We start from the raw sequence: 26,507 nt of genomic DNA, 5'->3' as shown, positions 1-26,507 counted from the left end.
CACGTTTCTCATGGTGAGCACCATTGGCAGTGGCAAGGAGCAGCAGTGCTGGACGTCCCATTGCCCACTCAAGTTTGGCTGCCTGCCCTCTGTCATGATGCAGGGCCTTGAGGCCAAAATTAAGTGAGTGACATTGTGACCCCCATGCATGTGGGGTCGCAGCAAGGCCCAGGTTTGGCCCCACTGCCTCTCCATCAAATTAGAGGGCTACAAGGTCAAACCTGAGTGGGCACACTGAGAAGTGGGGCTGCCAGTAATACTCCTTTCTGTTGCCATGCAACCATCTCCTGCACAAGGGTTTCCCGAGCCCTGCCGGGCCTCACCCCACTTCCAGCAGCCCGTTCTCCTCTCAGGGATGGGGAGGGACTCTGCACCTGGGTGTTCAGGCTGGAAGGCAGGAACTGAGCAAGGTGGTGACTCAGCTGGTGAGGTACTAGGGCCAGCAGCCGCAGCAGGGATGACTCCACAAGGACTGACTGTATGTACCAGGGAAAAACTTCTGGATTGGATGGAACAGAGATGATGTCAGCTAAAAAGAATTGGCCCTCAAAAAGTCTGAGCAGTCACGGTGCAGATCTCCACCCCAACCCCAGGAGCTATACAAGGAGCCTGTATAGCAGACAGCCAGGGAGGCCGAGGAGCTTGCCAGCACCATCCTTTGCATCTGAAGAACAACAGCACCAAATGAGCTTGGTAGGAAGAGGGGTCTCTGTTGTCCTTTGCCGGGGGGCTCTGCAAGGAGCTGCAGCCTATTGGGGAGGCACAGGTGAGACTTGGGGGCTCTTCTGGCCGTAAGGGTAGCACAAGAGCCATTTGCCTGGGAATCTGAGGGTAGAATGTCTCATCCAACAAGGAGGAAGCTGTAGGGAGCTCTGAAATAGGTGGGGGATCATTCTGGCCAGTGGAGTAGAGAGGGTCCTCTGCATGGATTTGGAGCCTGGTGAGGGCTTTTGCCTGGTTAAGATCTCTGCTGCCTGTTGGAGGTGCCTTTGGCTGGCAGGGGAGGGATCCTTTTCGCTGTGGGGGAACTCTAATGGCTCTGCTGCCTGACAGTGTGTGGCCTTTTGGCTAGCAGGGGCTCTACTACCTCGTTGGGGAGAGCCCAGCTTTATTCTGAGTGTCAACCGACACTGCCTGACAGTTGCTGACTGGAGCTTATTGATTTACAGATTTTCCTTCTCCCAGTGACAAAGGGGAAGGAAAAACTTAGAGGGGGAAGAAGAAAGTAAGTTCCCCTCGCCACAACAATGCAGGCATCGGGGAACATACAGAAGTTTCTGAACCAGCCTTCCCTGGTTGATGACAATAGTCCACCAAACCCAACTGCAGGTTAGTGCATTTTTAATTTTGCCAAGAAAATTGGCCAGGGCCCATCCACTTACTCCCTCTCTGCGGACATGTAAAGAGGTTACAAGAGCCTGAGGCAAATAGAAACTTTCTCACCCTGCACAGTTTGAGCAGGAGATAAGAGGGGTACATATAAAAAATTGAGGCTAATAGAACTTGAATTACATCTCCACATTGCACAGTGCTGCCAAAAGGATATTTGTTTTCCTCCTCCATGTATAATGAGCCAGCCATCCCATGATATGGGAATTAACTGCCCTAAAAAGCCCTGGCTCTCCTGTGCAGAATAACATCCCCAAAATATTGCATCTAGATGGAAAAGTATATGGCCAGTGAAACCACAGACTTACTAATTCTGAATATAATATTCAGGCCATTCAGAAACAAGTAACCCTTCTCTAAATTGGTTCTAGTTGCAAATGTCAGACCTTCTCCTACTGTATTGATTTTTGAAAAAAGTTATACATAAAACAATATAAATGTAAAGAACCTTTCTTTTTTTGTTTTACTGAATATTGTAGTTTGAGTTCCTCATGTGCAGGTTTAAAGGAGGTCCTGACTAAATTATAAAATAAAACTGACAGAAATACAACTAATGGACCTAATTCTACCCTCAGAGACATCTATGCATCATCATTGAAGGCTGCACAGAAGTCACTGAGGGCAGAATCTGGCCCAGGAACCATGACCTTTTTAATTAAAAAAAAACAGCAGCAAGGTTTTAAAAATAAAAAAATTAAAAAATTAAAAAAGCAAGTTTAGATAGTTGTCCGGCAAAATCCATGTAATATATTCTTTTAACGGTCATGTGTTATATTAACCACTAGAGGGCACCTACAGCATCCCTTTGGTTCTGTAGAACCTGCATAGTGAGAATGTGCATTGTAAATCCAACAACATGAAGTTTCAGACAGGAAGGTCGTGGTGGAAAGAGAGACAAATGAGGAAGAGATGATGCATTTTCCCACCTTTTGGCTGTGTATTTCTTTATGAGCTAACACCCCCTGGCTTGGTGAAGTTAGTGTAGAATGTATGTCAGCAGCTTTGGAGTGGTAAATTATTCTATAAAAATATTGATGTTTAAACTGTGAAAGGAAAATCAATGCATCTGTACCTGCTGGTCAGCATATGTGATGTGTTGCCCTCAGTGCCCAATTCACAGAGGATCCTGGTGCTAGAGAGTCTGGCATTCTCACTCAAACTGTGACAACTCAAGCTTTTGGTTCTGTGGTTCACTCCCTGGTGTGGTGATCACATAATTGGAGTCTTGTCTAGGACTGCTGTGAGATGAACTTGGAGTTATAGGTATAGTTATATTATACCTGCCATAGGTACAGGTCTGTTACATAAACTGGCACTTTAGCTCAAGCTGAAAAGATTAATGCTTTTCTTTCTGGAAATCCCCAATTCAACCCCTAATGTGCCAGCCATTCACTGTTCAGAGTTCTACCATACTGTGTTCCTTGTAATCTGATGTTTTACAGAAAAAAAAGAGAGGAAAAAATCAGCTAGAAACAACACTGATTTATTTACAGTGAAGGAATTTTATTCTTATTTTGTTCTGAAGTAAAACAAAACTTAAATGAAAACTCTGGGTTTTGATGTCTGGTTTTGTTACCACTTTGGCATTGCTAGGGCTAGTACACAATACGGCTAGCGTGGATGCAGTGAAATAATTGCTGCCTTCTAGTAGCATTTTATAAACACTCAATTCAAGAAATAATGGTTTTCCACATTAAGGACACCTCACAACACTTTACTGCCATGAACACTGCTGGCTGCTCCCTGTTGATTTGACATCATTCTAGTTCCACTCAGTTACGAAAGAACAAATATAGGATTTCAAATCTACTGTGCCTGACCCTTAGTAATATTTCATACAATGTACACCAAAGATTGCATCAAAACTAAATTACTTATTGCATTCAAGTGCTAGCCTGATTTTTGGGGGTGAGCATGTATGCTGTCCACGGGAAGCAGATTTTATTACTGCATTATTAGCAAATAACGTTAAGTATTTGACATGCAAAAATACATAGGATTAAAGCTGGTAAGTTTTGTTCTCACTGTTTATGGAAATTGTATTTACATTGCACTCCCTGCTCCTGACATCCAGGCTTAGATAAGATAATGGTTTGAAGTGTTTGGCCCAGGAATACAGTGAAAAGATGGGGCCTGATGCCGGCAGTAGCCATCATATCTGGAATCCAAGGTCAGAGATGTAGACTTAGCTGCTGATTACGAGGCTGAGCAGTGAAGATGGTGCAGCTTAGAGCTGATTGCCACCAGCTGCTTGTTGGCAGAGGGCTGTGCTGCCTTGTTTGAGAGGCACATCATGACCCAGGTATGGGATAAGGGGAAGAATTCATTTTGGGCATAGGGACATTCAGGTCTGCCTAAAGTTTTGTTGGAGCTGAGCCTTTTAACCATACTCTCCCCCAGGGGTTGACTTTTACAAATGACATACACTAAGAAACCCAAAGATCATTAATAGCAGCAGCCTCCTGAGCCATGTGATCTCTGGAAGGTAATTGATCCTAGCTCTGCATCAGGCAGACTTCTACAGGGGAAGGTCAGCCAGCTACAGAACTTCTCCTCAGAAAGGTCACTTGCACAGTACTGGGGTGTGACACTTTCCTTGTTGCACAACATCCTAGCCCTATTCTCTCTCCCCACCACAATCATTGTCAGCTGTTATAAATCCACCTCAGGGGGTTCTAGGGACTTTCTTGTATGGCAAGGATAGCGGGGAAAGGAGAGACTTGAAGGGCTCTAGGGAAGTCTCCCTAATTGGGTTTGTATTAATGAAACAATAACTGGGAATCTGGAGGCAGCTCTTGATTGCCATAGAGTGTTGCAGCTTGGGAAAGGAACCCTACCACAGATCATAAGTGAGTACAGAACACTCCATTCTGGGGTGACAAGACAGCAAGTGTGAAAAATTGGGATGGGGTTAGGAGGTAATAGGAGCCTATATAAGAAAAAGACCCAAAAATCAGGACTGTCCTATAAAATCAGGACATCTGGTCACCCAATCATTCTCTTCTTTTTTTGAAGTCATTAGATCTCCGAATCCTTCCTAGCTCTACCTGTTTGAGCTCCAGTCAACCAAGTGCTAAATATTATTTATTTATCTTTATTAATTTGGAGCCAGGAGATCCTTTGTTTTCTTCCAATTGACAATGTTCAGTCTGTTTCCCATTAGCATGTAAAGTCCCAGTATATGTTCACTGGAGTCTCCTGAAGTCATTCCCAGGAACCAGGAACCAGGAACCAGGAGGGTGGGATGGCCTGCAAAAGGGATGATGTGGAATCAGTTAATAGTGGGGATTCCACTGTCACTTAGAATGCTGATCCTTTGCCCTCTGGATACAAGGAATACTCTACAGCTGCAGAGCTTGGAGCCTCTCAGTGTTTTTGTGGCTGAGCATCCCCAATGGCAAATTTCTGCCAGATTGTGGGCCCTCACAGTCCTGCTGACAACCCTTGGTATGAACAGCTGGTAACAAAGGAACAGTCTATAGTGCTGCATTTCTTATCTCGAAACTTGTTCTGTTTACATAGGACAGACTTTGTTTTCTGAAACTGTCAACTGAGCAAGAGAATGGCAGCTCCTCTGTTCATCCTCATTTCTCCTGTTTGAAATGGTGTTGTGTGCTGCTATTGTGAACATTTCACCACCACCTTTGTCCTGGGTTAGCACCACTCTCTCCAAAGTTGGGTTCATATTGGACACTGCAGTCTCCCTCTCACTGCATCCAAACAGCTGAATGAAACACCTCCTGAACTAAAATTATAAAATAAAGGAGATGAAATTATTTTTTTTAAACTTACTATGAAGCTTAAAATATCTCTGTTATTATTATTTATTATTAAACATTTATATTGCAGCAATGCTTAGAGACCAGCCAGATCAGGGTCCCTGCCCTAAAATTTCAGTCTACAATACACAGTATACAGTAGATGGATATAAATATTGGGTTATTTTAATTCAGAATGATGTGTAATGTAAGTGGAGCAATATTTATCTAAATGAATTAACATGTAGGTTGATAAAATTAATGACTGAAACAACGCCATTCACTCAGGAATGAGTCAAACAAAATATCAAAATATGAGGATTGAAGGCGTACAGTACCTGTTTGTTCATAAAGACATAAATAATCGGATTATAAACTGTAGCTGTTTTGGAAAAGAAAGCTGGGATTGCGGCCAGACGAGGATCCAGATAAATGGAAGGCCATGCAGTGACAAGAATGGAGAAGGCTGCATACGGAGACCAGCAGATTAGAAATGCAAGGATCATAATAATAACCATTCGAGTGACTTGTCTTTCAGGTTTCCTTGTAGTCCCCAATCGGCCCTGAGTATCTGATACCTTTAAAGAAAAAAACATAAGGTTCCAGAAAATTTGGTAGAAAATAATATCGATGAATTATATCGTCAGTTGCTTGACCACACTTTGGTTTGTTATTTTTTTATGAAATATACTCAACAGACAAAATAACCAGTGTCAGTCAGGTTTATTATTATAGTACAGGAAAAAGGATGTATATAAGCAGTCTCAGAAGAGCAGTCCCATCCAGTGATGTTACATTCACCTTGTGCAGAAGGTGTACTCCCTGAAGTTATATCCTCAAAGCCATCTTTTTATACCCTACAGGTTTACCAGTAAAACGTACTATATATGTCACATGGAACTGGATTCAATTACTCAGCTTTTTTCCTGGTTTGTTTCTGGTACCATGAGGGTACCCCTTTATCTTTTGTTCTGAACCCCTGAATTTCAGGTCATGATGTCCCCTTATCTTTGTTCTGAGTACGTGCAATCCAGGTACCAAGGGGCCTCAAGACACCTCATAGGTTTATGTGGGTAACTCCTTTCCTGTTGCCATGAGGAAATAATCATATGTCCCTGTTACTGACAGTTTTCCTATCTACTCAAGCCAAGGCTTGCTTCAGCTCATGTGAGTCATTATGGGATACTTAATCTAAGTGCACAGGATTATAACAAAGATACAAGCCAATTTGGACTAAATAACTGCTATACTAATACCTAATAAAGTGAAGACTTAAATGCTTGAGCTACACATTGCGGGTAGTATTATCAGTGTAATATAGGTCTAAACACAGAAGTTGTGCAGTTTAACTAAAGGTGTGATGTTACACTAAATTAGTTAAAGCAGTGCAACTTTGCACATGGATACTTAAACCAGTTTAAGCCTGACTTGCATCCTGTTTAGCTTGCACCTGGAAAAAAAGAGTTCCTGGTGAGTCAAATAACAGATATGCAGCACCTGATTATAGTGCTAATTTTTTAGAGTGCTTTGGAGACAAATAGAAGTGTGATAATAATATTAACAGGAATTACCCTTATTACAGTTATACATGTGCCTACCTATTCACCATGAGTGATCATTAGAGCACAAGTAGCAGAGATGCCAGAAGTGTATATCAGACACTCTGCTGCTGCGTGCGCCACCAGACAGTAGCGAACAAGCACTATGAACTGAGAACAGCAGGATTAACACAGCATATGTGGTACTTTGGAGGAAGTTATCTTCCTGCAAAGAGCATTTGGGAAGCTTAGAGGTATTTATTTGACATAGGATGTTGAGGGATATTCCACAATGTACAGTCTGAGTGAGTTGAAATAAAAAGAGCTTGAGAGGATAACTTTATACACGTATTCTCTGGGCTGTTTCATTGCTTTTTCTAGAGTATTGTACTGAACCTGTGAGTTGTTACATAATTAATATGGGAAGTGCGCTAACACTGAGTGGCATTAGAAACCCTGGAGCCTAGTGAATAATACACGAAAGAACTTCTACTTTATTAGGTGCTAATATCTTGGCTTACCAAGTCTCATGTTGGGCAACCCGAGGAAAGAGAAATGATGGCATGTGACAAAGTAGATTCAGCTGAACTATTACAGCCCTACATTTTCCACTGTTCCGTCAGCATTTAGGGGCCAAGTTTTAAAGGCATTTCGGCTCCAAAAGGTGCAGATGGCACCTAATGGCATTTTTAAAGGACCTAGGCACCTAAATCCCAATGGGGAATGCTTTAAGTTTTGCATAATATGTTTTTCCACCTGGTTTGAATGCATTTGCTCTTGATTTAGCCAGGATGATTTTGTTTTGATTATAAAATCTAGTATGAAAAGAGACTGCTCTTACCCCTTTCGTTGGAATATGTACCTGAAACTGAGTGCTTGATTACAATAATGTATTTTCCTTAAAAAAAAAGTGGCTCTGTGGCATTATGATTTTGCATCAGATTCCAAATTATTTAGTTCTAAAGTTGAAAAGTCTCAGTCGTTAATTTGGAACCCCAGAATTAGCAGGAATAGAGGCATTCTGTGATAACTGACATGTTTGAAATGATGGCTGTTTGCAGTCAAGTATAGAAACAAAGAGTGAGCAGGGTTAAAACGATAGCAATTAGGAGTACTTAATGGTAATGATGATACATCTCAAATGATAATAAAGTATTTATGTTGTGCTAGTGTGTGGGAGCCCCAGTCATGGACCAGTGCTAGGCACTGTACAACACAGAATAAAAAGCCAAGCCAAGCCCCGAAGATCCCATGACATTTATATGGTGCTTTTCATATGCACCTATGTAACTCTGACAGACAACGGTCGTTGTCAGCAGGGATAAAATCTGGGACCGCTGGAGCTTAACACAAGAGCAACTACTGCATGAGCTAAACTACTGCACGTCTCTTAGCCAAGGCTATAGCAGGCTCATCAATCTCTAGCTGATCTGGGTGCCACTAAAGAGTGCAACACCCAGCCAGCATGGGTTACAACTACCTAGGAATCACTTTGCCCATATTTGAAATACAGTCATCTCTGGAGAGGAACACTAGAGTTGTTTAACTGATAGTAACCATTTAGAAAAGGTGGTGAAGGAGACTAATATACACATTTAAAACAGATGATTAAAGGATTAAGTTCTTTAAATTCCTGCACTGCTTCCCAAACAAGTCAGATTTCTAGAAGGAATTAGGAATTTGGGTTCTCAGTTCCTATTTTTACTCATTTCTATTTATTTTGGCTATTTTAATGCCTTATAACTTCCTAGAGAAATCAATTTTTACGGTTTTACTTGAACTGTGACAGCTTGCATCTGAGCAAATATCATTTGTGTAATTAGAAAGCTGTAGCACTTTTACAAATAATCATAAAATCGATCATTTATTGTTTGGACTGTGTGCTGTAAACTGTATGTAACCACACCTACACACCCATGCAGTGAGCTTCCATATTGCTATTATACTGGATGTACTAAGGGGTGAAATCAGCAGAGTACCTAATGAGGAACCTTGCCTCTTTCTATTTGGTAGTTGTTTTCAGTAGTTTATTTCTTTAAAAAACAGACTCTTGAACAGTTAAAATCAGTGTTGTTTTATCAGCTATTTTAAGTTTTAAACTGAAAAGCTAAATCCCTAAATGAAAGTCATATACTGTCTTTTACTAAAGGAGTTTGTTTTCTAGCCTGATCAGATCTGTAAGGTCAAATTAAATAAGGTTAAGTAGTCAAGCCTTCAGAGAACATTTTGTTTTGGGAGACGTACTAATTTTTTTTCTCTATTGAGATGGGTGGGAGGGTTGTTTTGTTTGTTTTTTAAGGACTGAGTCTTCCTCTGAAAGATGAACTGTATGTTCATAATGGAAAGTCTCCTTTTAATTATTTCCTAATATACAAAATAGAGAGGGACTCATCCCCAGACTTCAGTTCCAAGCATCACTAAATTTTGGGAAGCATCCAACCATCCCCCAAACTTTGCAAGTAAGGCCCATCTCCAGTACCAAAAATTGTTCGCCTGATTCCAAGGCAGAGCTGATACATTCTGACTATGGTATTTACTAGGACAAGACAAACACTTTGGGGATATTTGCAAATGCATTTCTAAAGTCCTTCTTTGAATCATGACAGGTTTGAGTTCAGCAGATAGGTATCGCATAGTGTGTCGTGTGACAGCATCATCATGTGATGCCAACCAAGAGAAGTCAATACTTCCTGGAGCATAGGTGGTCATGCTTATACTGTGGAACAAGTTGTGTGGGGAAGAAGCCAATGAAAAAGAGCCCTGAGCTCTGGGAACCTACCCCAGAGGTGCAGGTTGGAGAAGCTATTCCTATGTTTTCATGTGGTGATTCTTGAAAAAGAGAATAGGAGCTGAGGGCAAATACAGTATGTTTAACTGGCTGTGTAATGGTCTGGTGATGCTTGTGACACAATGTGCAAGGCACACACACTCTCTCCATGCAGTGGCAGTCCTTTCACAAACCAACTCCATCAACAACTTTGACAGTGATCCTAAATCACATCTCCCTTTCTGTCCATTCTTCTCTTTCCTTCTCCATCCCATTTCCCTGTTACAATCACCAAAATTTCTGTGAACTGAAAAAAAGGAGGGGGAAGAAAGGGACAGAGAAAGCAAATGCAGGAAAAAGTGGAGAGGCAGATGCTCAAAGAAATGGGGTGAGACAGATGCAGAGAAAACAGATGAATAGGTGCTAGGAGAGAGAACTGGAGGAAGGTGAATCCTGTAGCCCTCAGACAAGAGGAGCAGTATTAGCTATCAAAGGGAGAGGCAAGCCAAAGTTGCTCTCTCAGTATTCCACTGCTGTCTCTCAAATACTGGTATAACCCACTCCCCATATGTGTGGTGTTTTTCCATATATGACATGGCTCACCTAGATGAAAATAGCATACTCTTCCTCTATTAATTAAGTGGGTGAGCTTGGTGCTATGTTGCTGATAGTTGTGGGTTCAAATGATGATGATATGTGTGTAGAGGTGAAAAATCTATACACGTCTGTGTAATAGTTAGTCCAAGAAGTGATCTGTGGGATGCATTTGGATGTTGTGTTAAAGATGGTTTTATGGTTGTATGTTTAGTGTTTTTATTTTGGTTAATGGGAGCTGTCCCTTTAAGAACAGCGTGGCAGATTCAGAATGTATTTGAGACTGTTAAGGGCTTGGCTACACCTGGACTTACTCCTGATCAACTCCATGTGTGAACACTCTTAAGAGCAAGAGTGCCTTGTTCCTGTTTAGTTTGGAAGATTTTGCTTGTGTTCCCAGAAAGCAGAAGATCCTGCCTGTGTAAACTCCATGAAAGGCCAGAACTTGATTTCATATGAACTTATCCTTCTAGAAAATCAGCCCCACTCTTGAATGTGTAACTTTAGTGCTTATGGGGAGTGGGTGCCTCAGGGTATTGCTAATGAGCTCTAGAGCCTTTCACTTGTAGGTCACCCGTTTGTATCTTGCTTAGCTCAACAGAGATTAGATCTTGTTCCTATCTAAGGGAAGCTGGATGTCTCACATGTGCGATAAGTTTAGCAAATCCCAGTTCCAGCTCCTACACCACTAACTCACCCCTACGCTTTGCACTAGGTTGTAAACTCTTCAGGACTTTCCCTTATTCTGTGTTTGTACAGCACATCACACAGTGTGGCCCCAAACTCAATTGGGGACTGCAGGGCGAGTTCCTGCTGGGGGGAGGGGGCAAAATTACCTCTCTGACTCTACATTTGTGAAAGTTGGCAACACTGGATTATCCCACATTGCAGGGCAGGTACAGGGGAGTTCAGAAAACAAAAGCAGGACTGAAAACATGATTCACATTTTTTTTAAATCTTTTGATTTTGGGGCCAATCTCATGATTTTTTGAACTTCTGGGATTGGCAGTGTTGCAGTATATAAATAGAGGCCTGGATTCTGGGCCAGGCTCCAGGTGCTTTATACTGTCCTACTGGCACAAACTGACAATAAACCCAGCAGCTCCAGTTCTCAGAGGTTCTCATCTAAGTAAGTTTCTCAGATGGCATAGAGCTGCCATCAATGGCATGAGTGAGTGTCCCTCTGCAATCCCTTTGAGCTGTTGGTAGCTGGCACAGATGAGAGCAGACTGAAGGTTCTCTAACCTGGGCCAAAAGCCTAGCCCAGTGCAGTGTTGCCAGGGCTGGGACAATGCAAAAGAAAAGCCTTTTTCCCTCATTCTCCCGTCAGCTATGCAAAGTATTTCTCAGCCACAGATGTGCATATGATGCAAAGTGTCTAAACAGGGATGCACTCTTGACAGTAGCTATAAACTCTGTGTTTCCACACATGCACTCCTTCCCATTAATCCTAATGGAGATGTTGTGGTTTATTCCACACTGTGTGTCTGTGTGTAAATAGCAACTAGGACATATTTTTCTGGTACTGTGTTTAGATAGTATTTTGACTCTGCTCCATCTCTACTTACATCTCTCACATTAGCCTGTCCCTTTTAACTCTGGCTTGCCACAGATGACAATTGATGTATTCCTCCTAAATCCTGGACCAATCAATTTAAATGGTGCTTTATCTGACAAATGAAGGAATGCAGCATAAGAGCTTTATCTCTGTTGTAAACCACTAATTAAAAACTTTCCTTAAATTGTTCAGTCCTCTAGTAACTTTCAAACTGGTTTTTAAACCTTCTGTTGGATCTGTAGAGACATGAATATTGAGAGATGGGACTGCTGCTGCCAGTGACTCTGTTTGGAAAGAAACTGATGAGACTCCAGAGCAGCATGTTTCCAAACAGAGATGGCCCCAGACAAAATTTCAAGAAAGATGTAGAGAAATTGGAGAGGGTCCAGAGAAGAGCAACAAGAATGATTAAAGGTCTTGAGAACATGACCTATGAAGGAAGGCTAAGAATTGGGTTTATTTAGTTTGGAAAAGAAAAGACTGAGAGAGGACATGATAGCAGTTTTCAGGTATCTAAAAGGGTGTCATCAGAAGGAGGGAGAAAACTTGTTCACCTTAGCCTCTAATGATAGAACAAGAAGCAATAGGCTTAAACTGCAGCAAGGAAGATTTAGGTTGGACATTAGGAAAAAGTTCCTAATTGTCAGGGTAGTTAAACACTGGAATAGATTGCCTAGGGAAGTTGTGGAATCTCCATCACTGGAGATATTTAAGAGTAGGTTAGATAAATGTCTATTAGGGATGGTCTAGACAGTATTTGGTCCTGCTATGAGGGCAGAGGACTGGACTCGATGACCTCTCAAGGTCCCTTCCAATCTTAGAGTCTATGAAAATCGCTAGATAGAAACATCTGCATTTAGGAACATTCAGAATCCAAATTTTGAGGCTTGCGTCCCTCTCTACTTTGTTCAATTGCTGTATTTAGTACAATCTAATGGCAATTACAGAGCTTCTTGCGCAAGAAACCAGTATCAACATACTGTTGTGCAGAGGCCTGCTGTACTTTACCCTGTTAAAGGTACTGAAACCTCAATTCAGTCTGGTATATAAAATCGTTGGTAAAAGTCAGCAAAAGTTGTGGACAAAGATTAGTACAAACTGAATGGCTTCACTAAAAGAACCATGACTCCTAGTAAAGTCACAGATTGGGACATTGCTTATTTGAAGATAATTCCTGGAACCCCAGAATCCATCATGACACTGTTAGGTCTTCTTTGTCCTGGTAATGAAAGATTTCCTGACTAGACCAAGTCAGAGGGAGGGAACATCACTGGCTTCAGCTAAATCCTGAACAGCACTTGCAATGTGAGTCTTAGGTTCCTGTTATCATCCCTTCATTAATAAGTCATTTTCCTTTCCTATCTTATATCTCCTCTTTCCCATTTCTCTTTTTGCCTTCTGGAGTCTACAGGAAAACCCCTTTTCTATGGAGAAATGCGTATCTGAGTGGCTATCCTTTTGCATTCCACTGCTTCCTGAGGAAGAGCAGCTGAAGCTGCTGCACGTGCTGAAGGAAACCCGTCTTTCCCTCTACATTTTAATTTTTTTTTCTGTATGTCAAAAAAAAATTCTCTTGGTCCTGCAATCAGCTTTAACTACACCAAGGAAGGCAACCCCATTGGAGCAGCCGCATAAAAAAACTGGGGAACCACGAGTAATGGATTTTGGAAATAAAGGTTCATCACCTTTATCAACAATGTTTAGAGAGTTTGGGTTGTTTTGAAGTCAACACAGGCATAAATGCTTTGGGGGTTCTAGTACATTGCAATTTACTTCTCTCTTTCGCTGAAAGGGTCCACTTCCACATCAGAGCGTTCTTCTGTAGTTAATACCCAAGCTTGAGAACACTTTTTGTTTAAGACCTACATGAATCTTTGGGCAGCTATTTCAGCTAGCCTCCCCTGGATATATACAAGATGGAAAAACTCCCATTGACTTCAGTAGGGCTAGAATTTAACCCACAACATGTAGTTTTCTATCCAACTTATCCCAGCAGACAATTAAAACTTGTCTTTGGGATGAAAGCTCAGGTGCTCATTTCCTGAACTTTTCTCTTCTGTCTTGTTTTACACACAGGACCTGCCTTGACATGCAGAATAAATAAACATTTGAATAAACAAACACTAAATGAAAAATCCCAGTACAATGTAGTTTGCTTTCTTTAAATCTTAGATGAAGTATTATGATGGTGCTGCATTGTTGATGAAACAAAGGTAACAATCTCTTCTTAGGTGGAAGACATAGTGAGTAGCTTATTAACACACTTTAAGCAAATTTGTGAGCATTTCTTTTTTTATGTGTGTACTATTTTGAGAAAGTTGGCATCGTTTTTAAGTCATAGCCAAAAACATTTTTCAAGACTATTATCCTTTTCAGGTCCCAGTGTCCCTGGAGAACCTTCTGGATTCAGTTTACTGCCTTCCACACTACGTGCTGCACAGTCTTCTTTAATTTATGGTTTCTATGAGCTCATGTAAATATCTTGTATCAGAGTGTTAAATAATGCAGGTTTTAAGCATTAGTGTGACATTCCACAACACAACTCTTAACATTTCCAAAAACTGGAAATTTTGAGCAGATTTTGACTTACTCTGGTTTAAATCTGAAGAAACTCCAGTGATTGGAAGTAAAACTGTAAATAAAGCTATATTGGCTTGTTCCCTTTCTTTGTTTGCTTTCATAGTGCAGCATGTTCTTTCACTCCTCTGATATTTAACTTACAGGATGTACTGATAAATGATTCAAACGTCAGACTTTTGAAGAGTGATTACTAATCAGTGAATGAATTTCTCTGTGGAAGAATGGTTTTTTAACAAGCCATGATGAATCTGCTGACTATGCGCTATGTTTGGAAATTCAATCTGCTCACAGTTTGGGGGTCTTGGAACAGTGTTCATGTGCTGAAAATTCCAAACAACTGTGTAATTTTGCCTTTTTGTTTGTTTATTTTGTAGTGTTTGTACCTACCTTCCTTAATTTCCTCATCAGTTTTCCATAGGATACCAAAATCACAAGTAATGGCAGTATGAAACAGGTGGTGAAGAATGTAATAATATAGGTGTGATCATTATAGGCTCCAGAATACCTGTTTAAAACACAAAATGTATTATTTTTAATATTACATTATTCCGTCCCCATTTTGTTTTGAGGAGAGGAAAAGAATCCTTTCATGTTCTCCAGTGATATCACAGGTGCTGTGTGTGTGTGTGCATGTGTACGTGCGTGTGTGTGTGAGTTTGATTATAAATCAAACCTTATATGTTGTGCTGTAAGACTGATGTTTTTGGAGATCAATATAGTCTAACAACAAGACACTTAGTGGCAGTATCAGTATCTCTGACGTACAGATATATTTTATAAACAGAATATAATCATAAAATATGTTGTGACCCTTTGAGATGAAGGGATCTATAGAAATATAACATTTTATTTTAGGTGGTTCAAGCCACCTACCTGTTGCATATTCTGGTCGAAGGGTGTGCATGCTTTTTTGCCGATGCATAAAAATTTCTATGAATAGTGTGGGCAAATATCTCTGTGCATGCACAAATCAGGGCTTGTGCACATATTGGAGTTTGTGTGAGCACAAACGAGGCGCACATAATTGGGCACACAATCTCTTCTGTGTATTTTCAGGCTCTCAGTTAGTGTAGCCTCTGTTTTTGTTTTTTCACTGATGTGCTATGGGAATTACTTTACCAGTTGGGTTCACAGGTAGTTCCGATCTTGCTGGTGGTGTAGCTGCTCCAGCCCATGGTAGGAGGGATGGTCCAGATAAAGGAGAAGATCCACACGAAGATAATGCCCAGGGCTGCATGCTTCCCCCTCAGGCGCATATTTCCCAGTGGGCGACAGATCACAATGTACCGCTCAAAAGCCAGCAGAGCAAGAGACCAGAGACCAACGATTCCTGTAATAAAAATGCGCAACTTGGTCAAAAAGAGGACATTATAATACCATCTTAGCAGTAGATCAAAAAGCAAACTCCATCCTACATCACAAGCCTTTGCTGTTAGTTCAAGTGAAGGGTGCATGTGGAAAAGCATTACCCCATATTTGAGTTTCATTTTAATTGTGCAAAAGCTCTTAGACCAGACTACAGCTTTGGCCTGCTGTACACTGATTTAGAAAAACCAACCCCCAGTGTGGATTGTTTTAATTGCATCTGATTTCTCCTCTTGTTCCTTGTGTGCCATAGAAAGATTTTTCTTCTCAGACTGCAAGGGAAGCCATGGGTGGCTTGTAAGAATAATTGGGTAAGGTCTGTCTTTAAAAGCTGACTTTTCAAAAGTCTGAAACAGCTTTAGTCTATTTGTAATTCAAACATTATGCAACTCTGTCTTACACACAGCTGGCTGCTGCCTCAAGGAACCATTCTACTATCCATGGATTGTAGATACTCCTTTTCCCCCAGACGTGTACCTCATGCACCAAGGACCCAGAGTAGTGAGGGTAGGAGCTGTCATGGGACACCTAGACCATGCAGAGCTTCCCCTCAGTTAAACCGGTTGTGGTGGGGCTGAGGGTCTTGTGGTGATCTTGGGATTCATTAAACCAGTGAATGAGAAAGGAATAAAATGTTTATTAACAAAACTAGAGAGTATCTGTGGTGAACTGCTGTACAGAGCTGCACAGTTTTCTCAGACCACCTGCTTCCAGGGCACATCTCAGAATTCCTATTTCATAATACTGTCCCTTATGAGGGAGCTTCTCTAAATTATAATGTTGCACAAACTTATTTATACATCTTCCCCCTAAAAGAAAATTAGCTCTTATTTCTTATATATAGAAGAGCTATCTAATAACACGTACATTAAATTTGACCCAACTAATATGTTTCCATAAACTATAATCCATATACAAAATGTATCATCTATCTAGAGAGGAGGGATTACCTGCATATCACTCTGACATGACTCTTTACTACTCGCTTTCCTTAAATACCCCTGTGATGTTACCCAACGTACAATCTGGAATGCTGAACAGCTGTGTCCCCTTAAGTGTCCAACCTGGGGTGCTTTTTACACTGCTTTCCTGGGAGAAAAAAACACTCCTGGTCCTGCTCACATGCAGCCTCTAGCATGCAAAATCACTCCCAGCTGAATTACATGAATGCTCTGGCGAGCCTCTCATGAATTACATACAGGACGAAACCAGCAAACTCCCAGTCCCAGACTTATCACCAGAAATGTGCCTCTTGTACTCCCAGCTCTCTCCTTCTGGACAATACAAGCTCATAGAATGTCTGTCATTTCAGTAATGGAAAATGATCTGGACCAGACTTGTTATCTCAAGTGGAGTGTCCCAAACACTTCAATCCCAACACACACTAATTTAGGTAAAATGATAAAAGAAGTTTACTAACTATAGAAAGAGAGATTTTAAGTGACTACCAGTAATGAGGTATAAAATCAGAATTGGTTACAAAGACATTAAAAGATTATATGCAAACTAATGCCTAATTTAGTAAGCTAAATGGATTCAAAGCAAAGGTTTTAATCTCACCATATGCTTACAACAGTCTGTACTGGCTGAAAAGCCTCCCAGCCAGGATGTTTCCTTTGTCGTTGAAATATAGTAACTGCTGTGAGTAGAGCTGGTGGAGAGAGGTAATTTGTGTTGTGAGTGTCCTCCATTCTTATACCATTCTCTGCTCTTTGAGGATTATCTGCAGCTGGGGTTCAGGTGACTGGCAGACAGTTTACATGGAAGATCCCAGCCAGGACTTAGATTCTCGGAGACTATTTCCTGGATCCCCCCACATCCCTTCCCATTCGGGGCTCTGGGTTTCAGTTTCAGTGGGGGGGTCTCTTGGGGATTTAGCAGAGGAGAGATATGGCTCAGGGCTTCAGCCTTGTAGGGGGAGGGGGCACCAGGGATCAGGTGTCAACCTGGTGGGAGGCACCGAGGCTCCTGTGGGTTTGAAAATATTTACCGAAGCTCTGCTCCAGATGGCTCTAGCTGAATTTAAGCCCTGCTCCCAGCTGTTCCATTGTCAATATGTAAAGTTCTCACTCACACCCTTCTTCCTGCTACAGAATGGCTGCTTAACTGGTGATAGTTTATAATAGTTCATCTGATTATGCTGATATTTGGATGGGGCACTAGTGTGTCTTTGTCTCTGAAAAACTGGTTTGGACCTGATTTTCTTAATCTTGGAGCATATTACAGCAATGTTATACAATAAAATCTTATAACTTTACATACAATGTTGCCACACACATTTTACCAGGACAATAATGTTCAGCAGATTATGAATTATCAAATGAAACCTCACAAGGCATACGTTTTACAAAATTTATCATACTCTGGTAAAAAGGGTGATGATAATGGTACAGGCTGTCACAACCCCTTCTGCAGCCATGTTAGCAAGTCTCTCTAGCTTTTCAGGATGTTTGATCTCAGTCTGTAATCATCTCAGTATCAGCCTTTCATTAGGGTCTGAGTTCTCTTGTTTTTTGCCAGTTTATCCTTCATCCATTGATGATAAACCATCAATCAGTTAGTAAATGCCAGAATCCACATCCACTGTCACTGTTTTGAAAACTTCTGCAATTAATCTTAGATCCTTTTGATTAGTCCAAAATGTGTCTTCTTGTCTGTGTGGACTATATAAGACCTTGGACGCAGCAGTTCTTTAATGGGCTCCATTTGGCTCCAAATATTAGAGGTGTAATTCCTCAGGCACACTCTACTACCTAGGTTAAGAGATGGGAGATCATGGGCTTTTTTTCTCAAAATATTTCTGCTTCCACTTCTGATTTCCTTCAATCTTTCATATGGTTTCATTGACTGGAGATTTCAGCAAGTTACCAGAGGTTGGTAAATTAGATCTGATCCTTCCCATTAACAGTTGAGCTAAAAAAGAGCTATTCAAATGCCCCCACTATCAAAAGTCTTTTTTCACAAGGTTCTTTACTGTCCATATAGACCTTTGCACAAGTCCATTTCATTGGGGATAATTTGAACTTGATGTTTTGTGATGAAAATCCCAATTTGTTGCAAATTAACTAAAATCTGCGCTGGAAAATTGCAGCCCATTATTGCTGAAGACTTCATCTGGAATGACGTGTCTTGAAAATATTCCCTTCATGCTGGCTATCACTGACTTACTACTAGTACTGTGCCGTGTGCAGACATCTGGATATAGAGAATAATAATCTGTGACTATTAAATCATTCTTTGATTTGCTAAGTAAATAAATCAGTGCCTACTTTCTCATAAGGCCTTTGTGGCACTGTGCAAGGTCTCTGTAGCTCTGCCTGTTGGCATAGCTTTTAGTTCAAGCAGAAAAAGCAGTTTCCTACTGCATTAGTAATCTTGTGCTTGATCCACAGTCAATACATCAGCTCCCATCTGTGTTCCCTCTAAGCTGCGCACTGGGGTGGCCGCCCAGGAATGTTTGAAGTGCCGCGCAGTTGATTAACAGAGCCGCTCACATTCAGCCTGCAGCATGTATTCAGGTACCCCCTCCCCTGTGCTTCACCTTGCTCCTGCCCTCTGCCTTGGAGCCCCTGCTGCTCCTGGGACCCTCCTGCTGGCTGTGCAGAGTGTGGGGGGGGGACTAGGGGTGCTGATGTCAGGGTGTTCCCCTCCACCCACCCCTGTACCCCAGCAGGAGAGATGGGCCAGCCTCACCCAGGACTCCGAGCGCAGACAGTGAGTGAGTGTCTTTGCCTTAAAGAGACATCACAGGGACTCTCACAGACTTCCCCGGCACACACAATCTCTGACTGTCTGTCTCTCTCCCGCTCTCACTCATACACACACACACTCACCTCCCAACACATACTTGTGTTGTTGTTGTTTGTTGTTATTTGGTAGTTCCTGCAATGCACATATATTCTCTGTAATTTTATTCTTTCAAAGTGTGTTATTTTAGTTTTTTGACTGGTCTATGCATTTCATAATTTTTATTTCTCTCTTACACTTAAATTTAGTTCTTTGAGTAGTGAGTTCTAAAATGCCTAACCTGTTCTGGCTGGAGTAATTATCCCTATGGTAATATCTTAAAAATCTATATTGTATCTAGTTTTTTTGTTTCTACTGGTGGTGCACATGCACACTTTATCACAGTGCATATAACAAAATTTATTCCGCACCTGGATGGAAAAAATTAGAGGGAACATTGCCTCTCATGCCCATTGGTTGCACTCCTTGTGGATCTTCTATAGCATTTCTTTCTGGAAATGTATTGGTATTACAATCTTGCTGCCGCTGAAAATCACCCAATTTGTCACAGTAAGTCCCTATTTGCAGCTCCAATAGTGAGAACCCTGTGTGGATACAAATTTATACCCACGGATGTGGATATCTGCAGATATAAATTGGAACTGCAGGGCTCTCCCGGGAACCACAGCAGTGAAAGTAGCAGAACGTGGGGCCACTGCTCCCAGGAGCCAGCACGCCATGCCAGCAACTCCTCCAGTGCGGCTGTACCCCTGTCCCCATCCCTTCCATGCTGCCGTCTATATCTCCTATCTGGGGACGTGTGCACTGCTTGCACATTCTAGCACGACCAGGCCTGGTGCCCACCCCAGTGGGCAGGGCTGAGGGCAGTAAAGCCATGCTGGAGGAGCTGCCAGTGCAGAACAATGGCTCCTGGGAGTGGTGGCCTCATGTTCTGCTCCTTTCACCTCTGTGGTTCCGAGGAGAGCTCTGCGGTTCCGCAGATACCAATTTATATCTGTGGATATCCACGTCTGTGAGTATAAATTTGTATCCATGCAGGGCTCTACAAATAGTCTCTTATACTTGGACAGCAACTGCATATTTCTTCAAGCAACTCTTTAATTATCACATTAAGGATCTCCAATGATTCATCTTTCACTGTTTCCCCTCTTATTTGTTGCAGTTTTTTGTTAGCTATAGGAACTGACTTTACAATCAGATCTATACAGGCCTGCATCTCTATCTCTAAGGTCTTCTCTGGCTTTGTAATGAGAGTCACCACTTAGGAAAGTGCATCGCAGTAAACATGAATTTGCTGGGTGTGTAGATCACAACCAAATCATACTTTTGCTGCTTTATCGTCATACTTCAGATACAGTCATTTAGCAGTTTGCCAAATAATGCTATGAGAGGCTTGCTGTCTGTTTCTACATCCACTGTCTGGCCATAAGTATATTGCTTGAATCTCTCTCAGGCAAACAATATTTCTAAAAGCTCATTCTCAATCTGGGCATATCTGGTTTCCACATCAATCAGTGACTTGGATGTGTACGTCGCTGGTTGCCAATAATCGTTGTCTTTCTGTAAAATCACGGCATCTAACCCAGACTGTGAAGCATCTGCTGAAATTTTAATAGGCCTGCTTAGTGCATAGAACTTCAACACCGGCTCTTGTATGAGCTGTTGTTTCAAACCTTCTCTATGATTCCTCCTGTTCAGCACCCCAGTACCATTCATTTTTATTTTCTAGAAGTTTCTCCAAAGCTGCTGCTTTTGTAGATAGATTAGAGATGAATTTTCCAAGATAATTAACATTCCCAGAAACCCTTGGACATCTTTCTTTGACTGGGTACACAGCGTCATTTCAGTGGCCGGAACATTCCTCCTGTCGGGTTTTACACCTTTGTTGGAAATAGTATCTCCAAAAAAAGTCATTTCTGGAACCCCCTAAAACACATCTCTCCCTATTTAGTTTCAAGTTTGCAACTCTAGCTGCATCCAAAACTTCCTGAAGTCTACAATAACACTCTTCATTAGTTGAACCCCAGATTATGATATCATCCATTGACATGTTGAGACATTATATATCATAGGTATGGTTTTGTGGTACACTTCTGGTGCTGAAGCTATGCTGAAGGTAGACATAAGAATCTGTATCTTCCAAACGAGATATTAAATATGCATAATTTTGAGCTTTCTTCCATTAATTGTTCCTGCCAAAATTCTGAGGAGGAATCCAATTTACTGAAATATTGTGCATTCTCAAATTGAGAAATAATCTCCTGTCTGGCTTTTATAGCTTTGTTGTGGTCTCTCAGATCTAAGCCCATGTGTAGCGGGCTGTTGTTATTCTCCACAGTGACTAGGAAACTCACCCATTCTGTTGGCTCCTCAATTTTTTGTATTATGTGCATTGCTTCCATTCTTATGAGTGACACCTTATGTTTATCACTGCGTTCAAATGGCACCTTTCTACATGGATGGATAACTGGAGGAATCAGCTTGTTTATCTTGATTGACTGTTCATCCTGCAAGCAAGCAATCATGATATTCCCTAATGAGTGCCTCATAGCCAGGTTCAGTATGATCTTGTTGTGAGACCATGCATTTTACCAGACTGAGATTTTCACAGGCACCCAGGCCTAAAATTGGTGTCACTTGCTTTGATACTACAAGGAACGGTAGCCTGTATGTGGTGCTTTTATATTTGATGCTACTGATGCGCCTTCACTTTACTGGTACATAGCCAATCATATTTATATTTGTTGGTCCTAGTTTTGGTCTATTTTCAGTACCTCATAACCTTGTTCAGATAGACTATTAACCTGAGCTCCTGTATCCAGTATGAGTGGAATATTTGCTTCTTTCACTTTCATTGGCAGCATCTGGGCCATCTCATCAGTTTTGCTTGATCCCAGCACATCTATGTGAAACTCCTCAACCAGGTTGTTTTCAACTACATTCACTTGACTTTTCTGCAATTTGCAGCATTTTGTAAAATGATTATTTTTTTCACACTTATGCCAGCATTTCCCAAAGGCAAAACAATGTTTGGGGCCTTACTGAGATCCAAATCTTTCACATAACCGCCTGTACCCAGTTTCCCTGCTAGCAGTGGTTTTCATAGCTGGTAGTTCCACCTTTTAATCTGACCCTTTCTGACTATATTCTTTTGTACTTGGTACGTGGATAACTCCTTCTGATTAATTCAGCTTTTTGGTTTGTGCTTTCACAATTTCTGCCCCCCCTGAATACCAATAGAGCTTTTTTTCAAGTTAAATCCTTCACAGAGCAGTCTGTCTCTTAACACATTGTCTTTAGTGCCACAAATGATTCTGTCTCTAAGCAACAACTCTGTGAACTCAAAGACACAGGTTTTACTGAGTTTCCTTAATTTTGTGACATGTTGCTCTATGGTGTCATCAGGTTTTTGCATGCAGGTAAAAAATTTCTCTCTTTTAAGGGCTGGTCTACACTGGGGGGGGGGAATCGATCTAAGATACGCAACTTCAGCTATGTGAATAGCGTAACTGAAGTTGAAGTATCTTAGATCGATTTACCTCTCGTCCTCACGGCGCGGGATTGACGTCTGCGGCTCTCCCTCTCGACTTCACTACCGCCGTTCATGCTCATGGAGTTCCGGAATCGACGGGAGCACGTTCGGGGATCGATATATCGCATCTAAATGAGAGAAAATATATCGATCCCCGAGAAGTCGATCGCTACCCTCCGATACAACGGGTAGTCTAGACGTACTCTAAATGTTTCATTCCTTTCTGGCATGCAATGTTCCACAAATTTAGTAAATATTTTACTTAACTTCATGCTTTTTACCTTCTTCAAACTTAAAGTTGTTATAAATATCTGGTGCTTCTTCCATAACAACATGCAAAAAGATTGATTTCACTTTATCTCTTTTTTTTGTCTTCTCCTATGAAAGACAAATACAATTCAAATCTCTGTCAGAATTTATTCCAGTTCTCTGACAACTGCAGATTGGGTGGAGGTTGCAACACACCCACATTTGGGTTTCTTCTCTTCTTAAGCTAGACAAACTACAATTGTGCTCATAAAATACATCCAAAAGCCTTTGTTCTTCTCTGTTGACTTCTCCATGTGCTCCCCTTTCCTCCGCTTTTGTTTCAAACACAGGAGTTAACCTCAAAATTACTGCATTCTCTTTCATGCAGCAGTTCTGACATTATGTAATGATTTTGGGGTTCATTAAACAACAAAGCAGTGAATGAGAAAGGTATACAACTTCTATTTAAAAAAACTAGTGTGTCTGTGGTGAACTGCTGTACACAGCTACACTGTGTCCTCAAATTTCCTTCCAGGGCACATCTCAAAATTCCTATATTCATAATACTGTCTCTTAAGAGTGAGCCTCTCTAAATTGTAATCTTGCACAAACACATCCTGCAGGTTTGGCCCTGTACATTCACAGCAATCCTTCCCAAAAGTTTTTTACTCCCCCCACACTGCCAATTACATTTGCAGAACTTTATGCCCAAAGATGAATGGATTTTTTTTTAAGTTGTAGTGCAGGCCATAGTACTCCAATATCACCTCATCTAAGCTCAAGACCTGGAACTAACAACTCCTGAGTTAATGACGTTTGCTCTGCCATGACATTCTTTGTCCCATTATCCCATGTGAGATAATACTTCATAGGGAGGTATGTGGAAAGGTTTAATTAGTCAATTTTTGTAGAGCACTTTGAGGAAGAAGAAAAAAATTACAGAAGTGCTAAAATAATAGTACTAATTACCTATTAAGGGCTTGTAAGTGATCTTGTGTAATTTCGATTTATTCTATTTGGCAAAATACAGTTGCTAGAAACAAATACAATCCCCTGACTGTATAATTTTCACACTTTGAGGTACTTAATATTTCAGAATAATCCAAGAAAGTTGGCAGGTTCAGCTATTCCCAGTCTCCCTTATGCTATCTGGCAACTTCTAGAATGGACGAGCTGTCAGTGGAGGGCAAGGGACCTTCCTGATGGGTCACTCACTGCAGGCTGCTCTCATCCATCAGTATGGATGGTTACGGCTACACACCAATATTTCTGACTTCGCTCTCTAGCACTGTCCTTGAGTATGAGAGCTGACCTGATTAGGAGATTACCACTGCTATGTGACTTCAAAATAATGATACCCAGCTATAAAACAGCAAAGAGAGGAAAAGACAGTTAGAATGCAGGAATTTATTTATTTATTGTATGGGATGCCTCAGGTTAATTCCCTATCTGGACTGAAGACCTGGGAGGTGAGGGGATGTATTTAGGGAGAAAAGCTATAGCTTGCTAGGTTTACTATTCTTTTTCAGTTTTTAACATACTTATATTTAGTAAAGTAACACAACAAGAAAGGAAAATGACTGATTTGAAATAGATCCTGTCAAAATTAGTTTCTGATCTTTGTTTATAATACTGCGTACTATGTCAGAGATTACTATTGCCGCAGTATCACAATCCTGCCCAAACTATAGGAAGATACTCACAAAATAAGAGGAGTTTCACTATCAAAATTTTTTTTTATACTTTGTGAACAGCAGGTGCATGCTAGCTCTCACTCTGCCTCACACATACACACCATGAAAATTGTTAAATATTGTTGTTAAAATATTTTACTACGATTGTTTTACAGAAAAATATAATCAAGCATATGTTAAAGATACTGATCTGCTATATGGACACTCAATGAGCACCATGCACTCAGCAAGCCACATCAACTACAGAGCATAATTTATGGGAAAGAGCCAGTGAAATCATCTGCATGTAAAGTCAGTGACTTTATAAAGTTGCAGTGTACACAACCACTTTGATGTTTCTGTTTGATTCTAAACCCACATAACACAGACCTGAGCCTGAGGGAAACTTCTTTTCTTAAGGCCTCTATTAAGACAAACGAACATGCAAATATAAACAAAGTTAAGCTTACCAAAGAATGTGATGGCAAATCCCTCCAGTACACAAGCCCAATGTCCCATATAAAAATAGCCTTTTATATTGGTAAAAAAGCTGATCGTGCCACCAATCAATGAGACCAGAAAATCAGCTACAGCCAGGTTTACTATTACATAATTGACAGGTTGTCTCAACTGTTTGAACTTAAAAGTCACCAATATGACAGCAAAATTCTCGGAGAGTGACAGAGATGTCACCAAGAACATTAATGCAGCTAGAAGCTGGAAGTTCCAGGGCTGGATGAATTCCAGGGGGTGGTGGAAGGGATCCCAAGGTGTGGAGCTTGCGGTGGGACCAGAGAGCAGAGACTCATTTTCAGGTGCTCTGAACACGTCCATTTCTTTCTCTCCTTCACCAGAGAAGGGAAGAATCTCAGATAGTATTTGATTGTATAAGGGGTAGATATTCAAGGTAAAAGGAGGAATTTGCCATCCCCAACAGCCGTTTAAACAAAAGCTCCATGAATCTTCCTTTCCAAATGAAGTCTAGGAAGTAAAAGTTTTGGCTAGAGGAAAGTTTAGTGCTGTGCATGGGAAGTGAGAACAAGTCCAAGCAGGGGGATCTCTGACAAGAAATATAATCTTCCTTTCACTGCAGCTGTTATTGTAAACACATCTGCAATAAAGCCCAACTACAGGAGCAGCAGGATTTCTCCTTCCGACACAGCCAACAGCAATACAGAAACACACTTATAATCATCCCTGTTCTGTGGGGGAAGATGAGGCTGTGGCTGGAAGCCCTCTCTGCCAACCAGCCTTGTAAAAATGAAACAATCCCTTTGTTAGTGAGGGAGGGGCGATCTTTCTTATGTCTCTCTCTGCTGGAAGCACAACAGAGTGGAGCCTCCTTTCTTACTTCCCTCAGCTTGAGAGAGGGCAGACCTGACAACATTAGGCGGCATGTCAGAGCAGGCATAAAATGTGGCAATGATACTGCAGTGTAAAATTGTCCAAATCTAAGCTACTCTGTTTGCTAATTTACATTCCCTAAAACTGAAGCCACATAAGACCAGTTACCCATAGTATTCATCATAATTTCCTCAGTCATTTTCCACTGTACTGTACACAATTCTTTTCAGTAAGAGGTTTTTACTGATTTTGTAACAAAAACATACAAAGAGTTATATTTTCAATACTAAACCAGCATATACTAATTAAGGGTCAAGTTCTGCTTCCTTACTCACACTGAGTTGCATCTTACTTCTTGAGTAATATACTCCTGCACCCATTGAGGCTACCTGACAAGTAAGGCTACTACTCAG

General features: G+C 41.1%; 1 protein-coding gene across 1 annotated transcript; it reads right to left on the bottom strand.

Moving 5' to 3' along the window:
* Positions 1-4,903: 4,903 nt before the first annotated feature.
* LOC115654706 (vertebrate ancient opsin-like) lies at positions 4,904-25,584 on the bottom strand. Its single transcript, XM_030569380.1, has 5 exons — positions 25,221-25,584; positions 15,304-15,514; positions 14,572-14,689; positions 5,486-5,725; positions 4,904-5,134 (listed from the first exon to the last, which is right to left on the bottom strand). Exons 1-5 carry the CDS (start codon positions 25,582-25,584, stop codon positions 4,904-4,906), a joined length of 1,164 nt encoding a protein of 387 aa, XP_030425240.1.
* Between the last annotated feature and the right edge of the window lie 923 nt (positions 25,585-26,507).

This window comes from Gopherus evgoodei, chromosome 7, assembly GCF_007399415.2.
Source record: "Gopherus evgoodei ecotype Sinaloan lineage chromosome 7, rGopEvg1_v1.p, whole genome shotgun sequence".
In the NCBI taxonomy this organism is placed as follows: Eukaryota; Metazoa; Chordata; order Testudines; family Testudinidae; genus Gopherus; species Gopherus evgoodei.
This window is presented reverse-complemented; position numbering and strand designations above follow the sequence as displayed.

Coding starts and splice junctions, on each gene's coding strand:
- LOC115654706 (XM_030569380.1), bottom strand. CDS start 25,584: ATGGACGTGTTCAGAGCACCTGAAAATGAGTCTCTGCTCTCTGGTCCC. Junction 15,515..25,220: donor ATTTGCCATCACATTCTTTG/GTAAGCTTAACT, acceptor TTTTTATTACAG/GAATCGTTGGTCTCTGGTCT. Junction 14,690..15,303: donor ACTACCTGTGAACCCAACTG/GTAAAGTAATTC, acceptor TGTTTTAAACAG/GTATTCTGGAGCCTATAATG.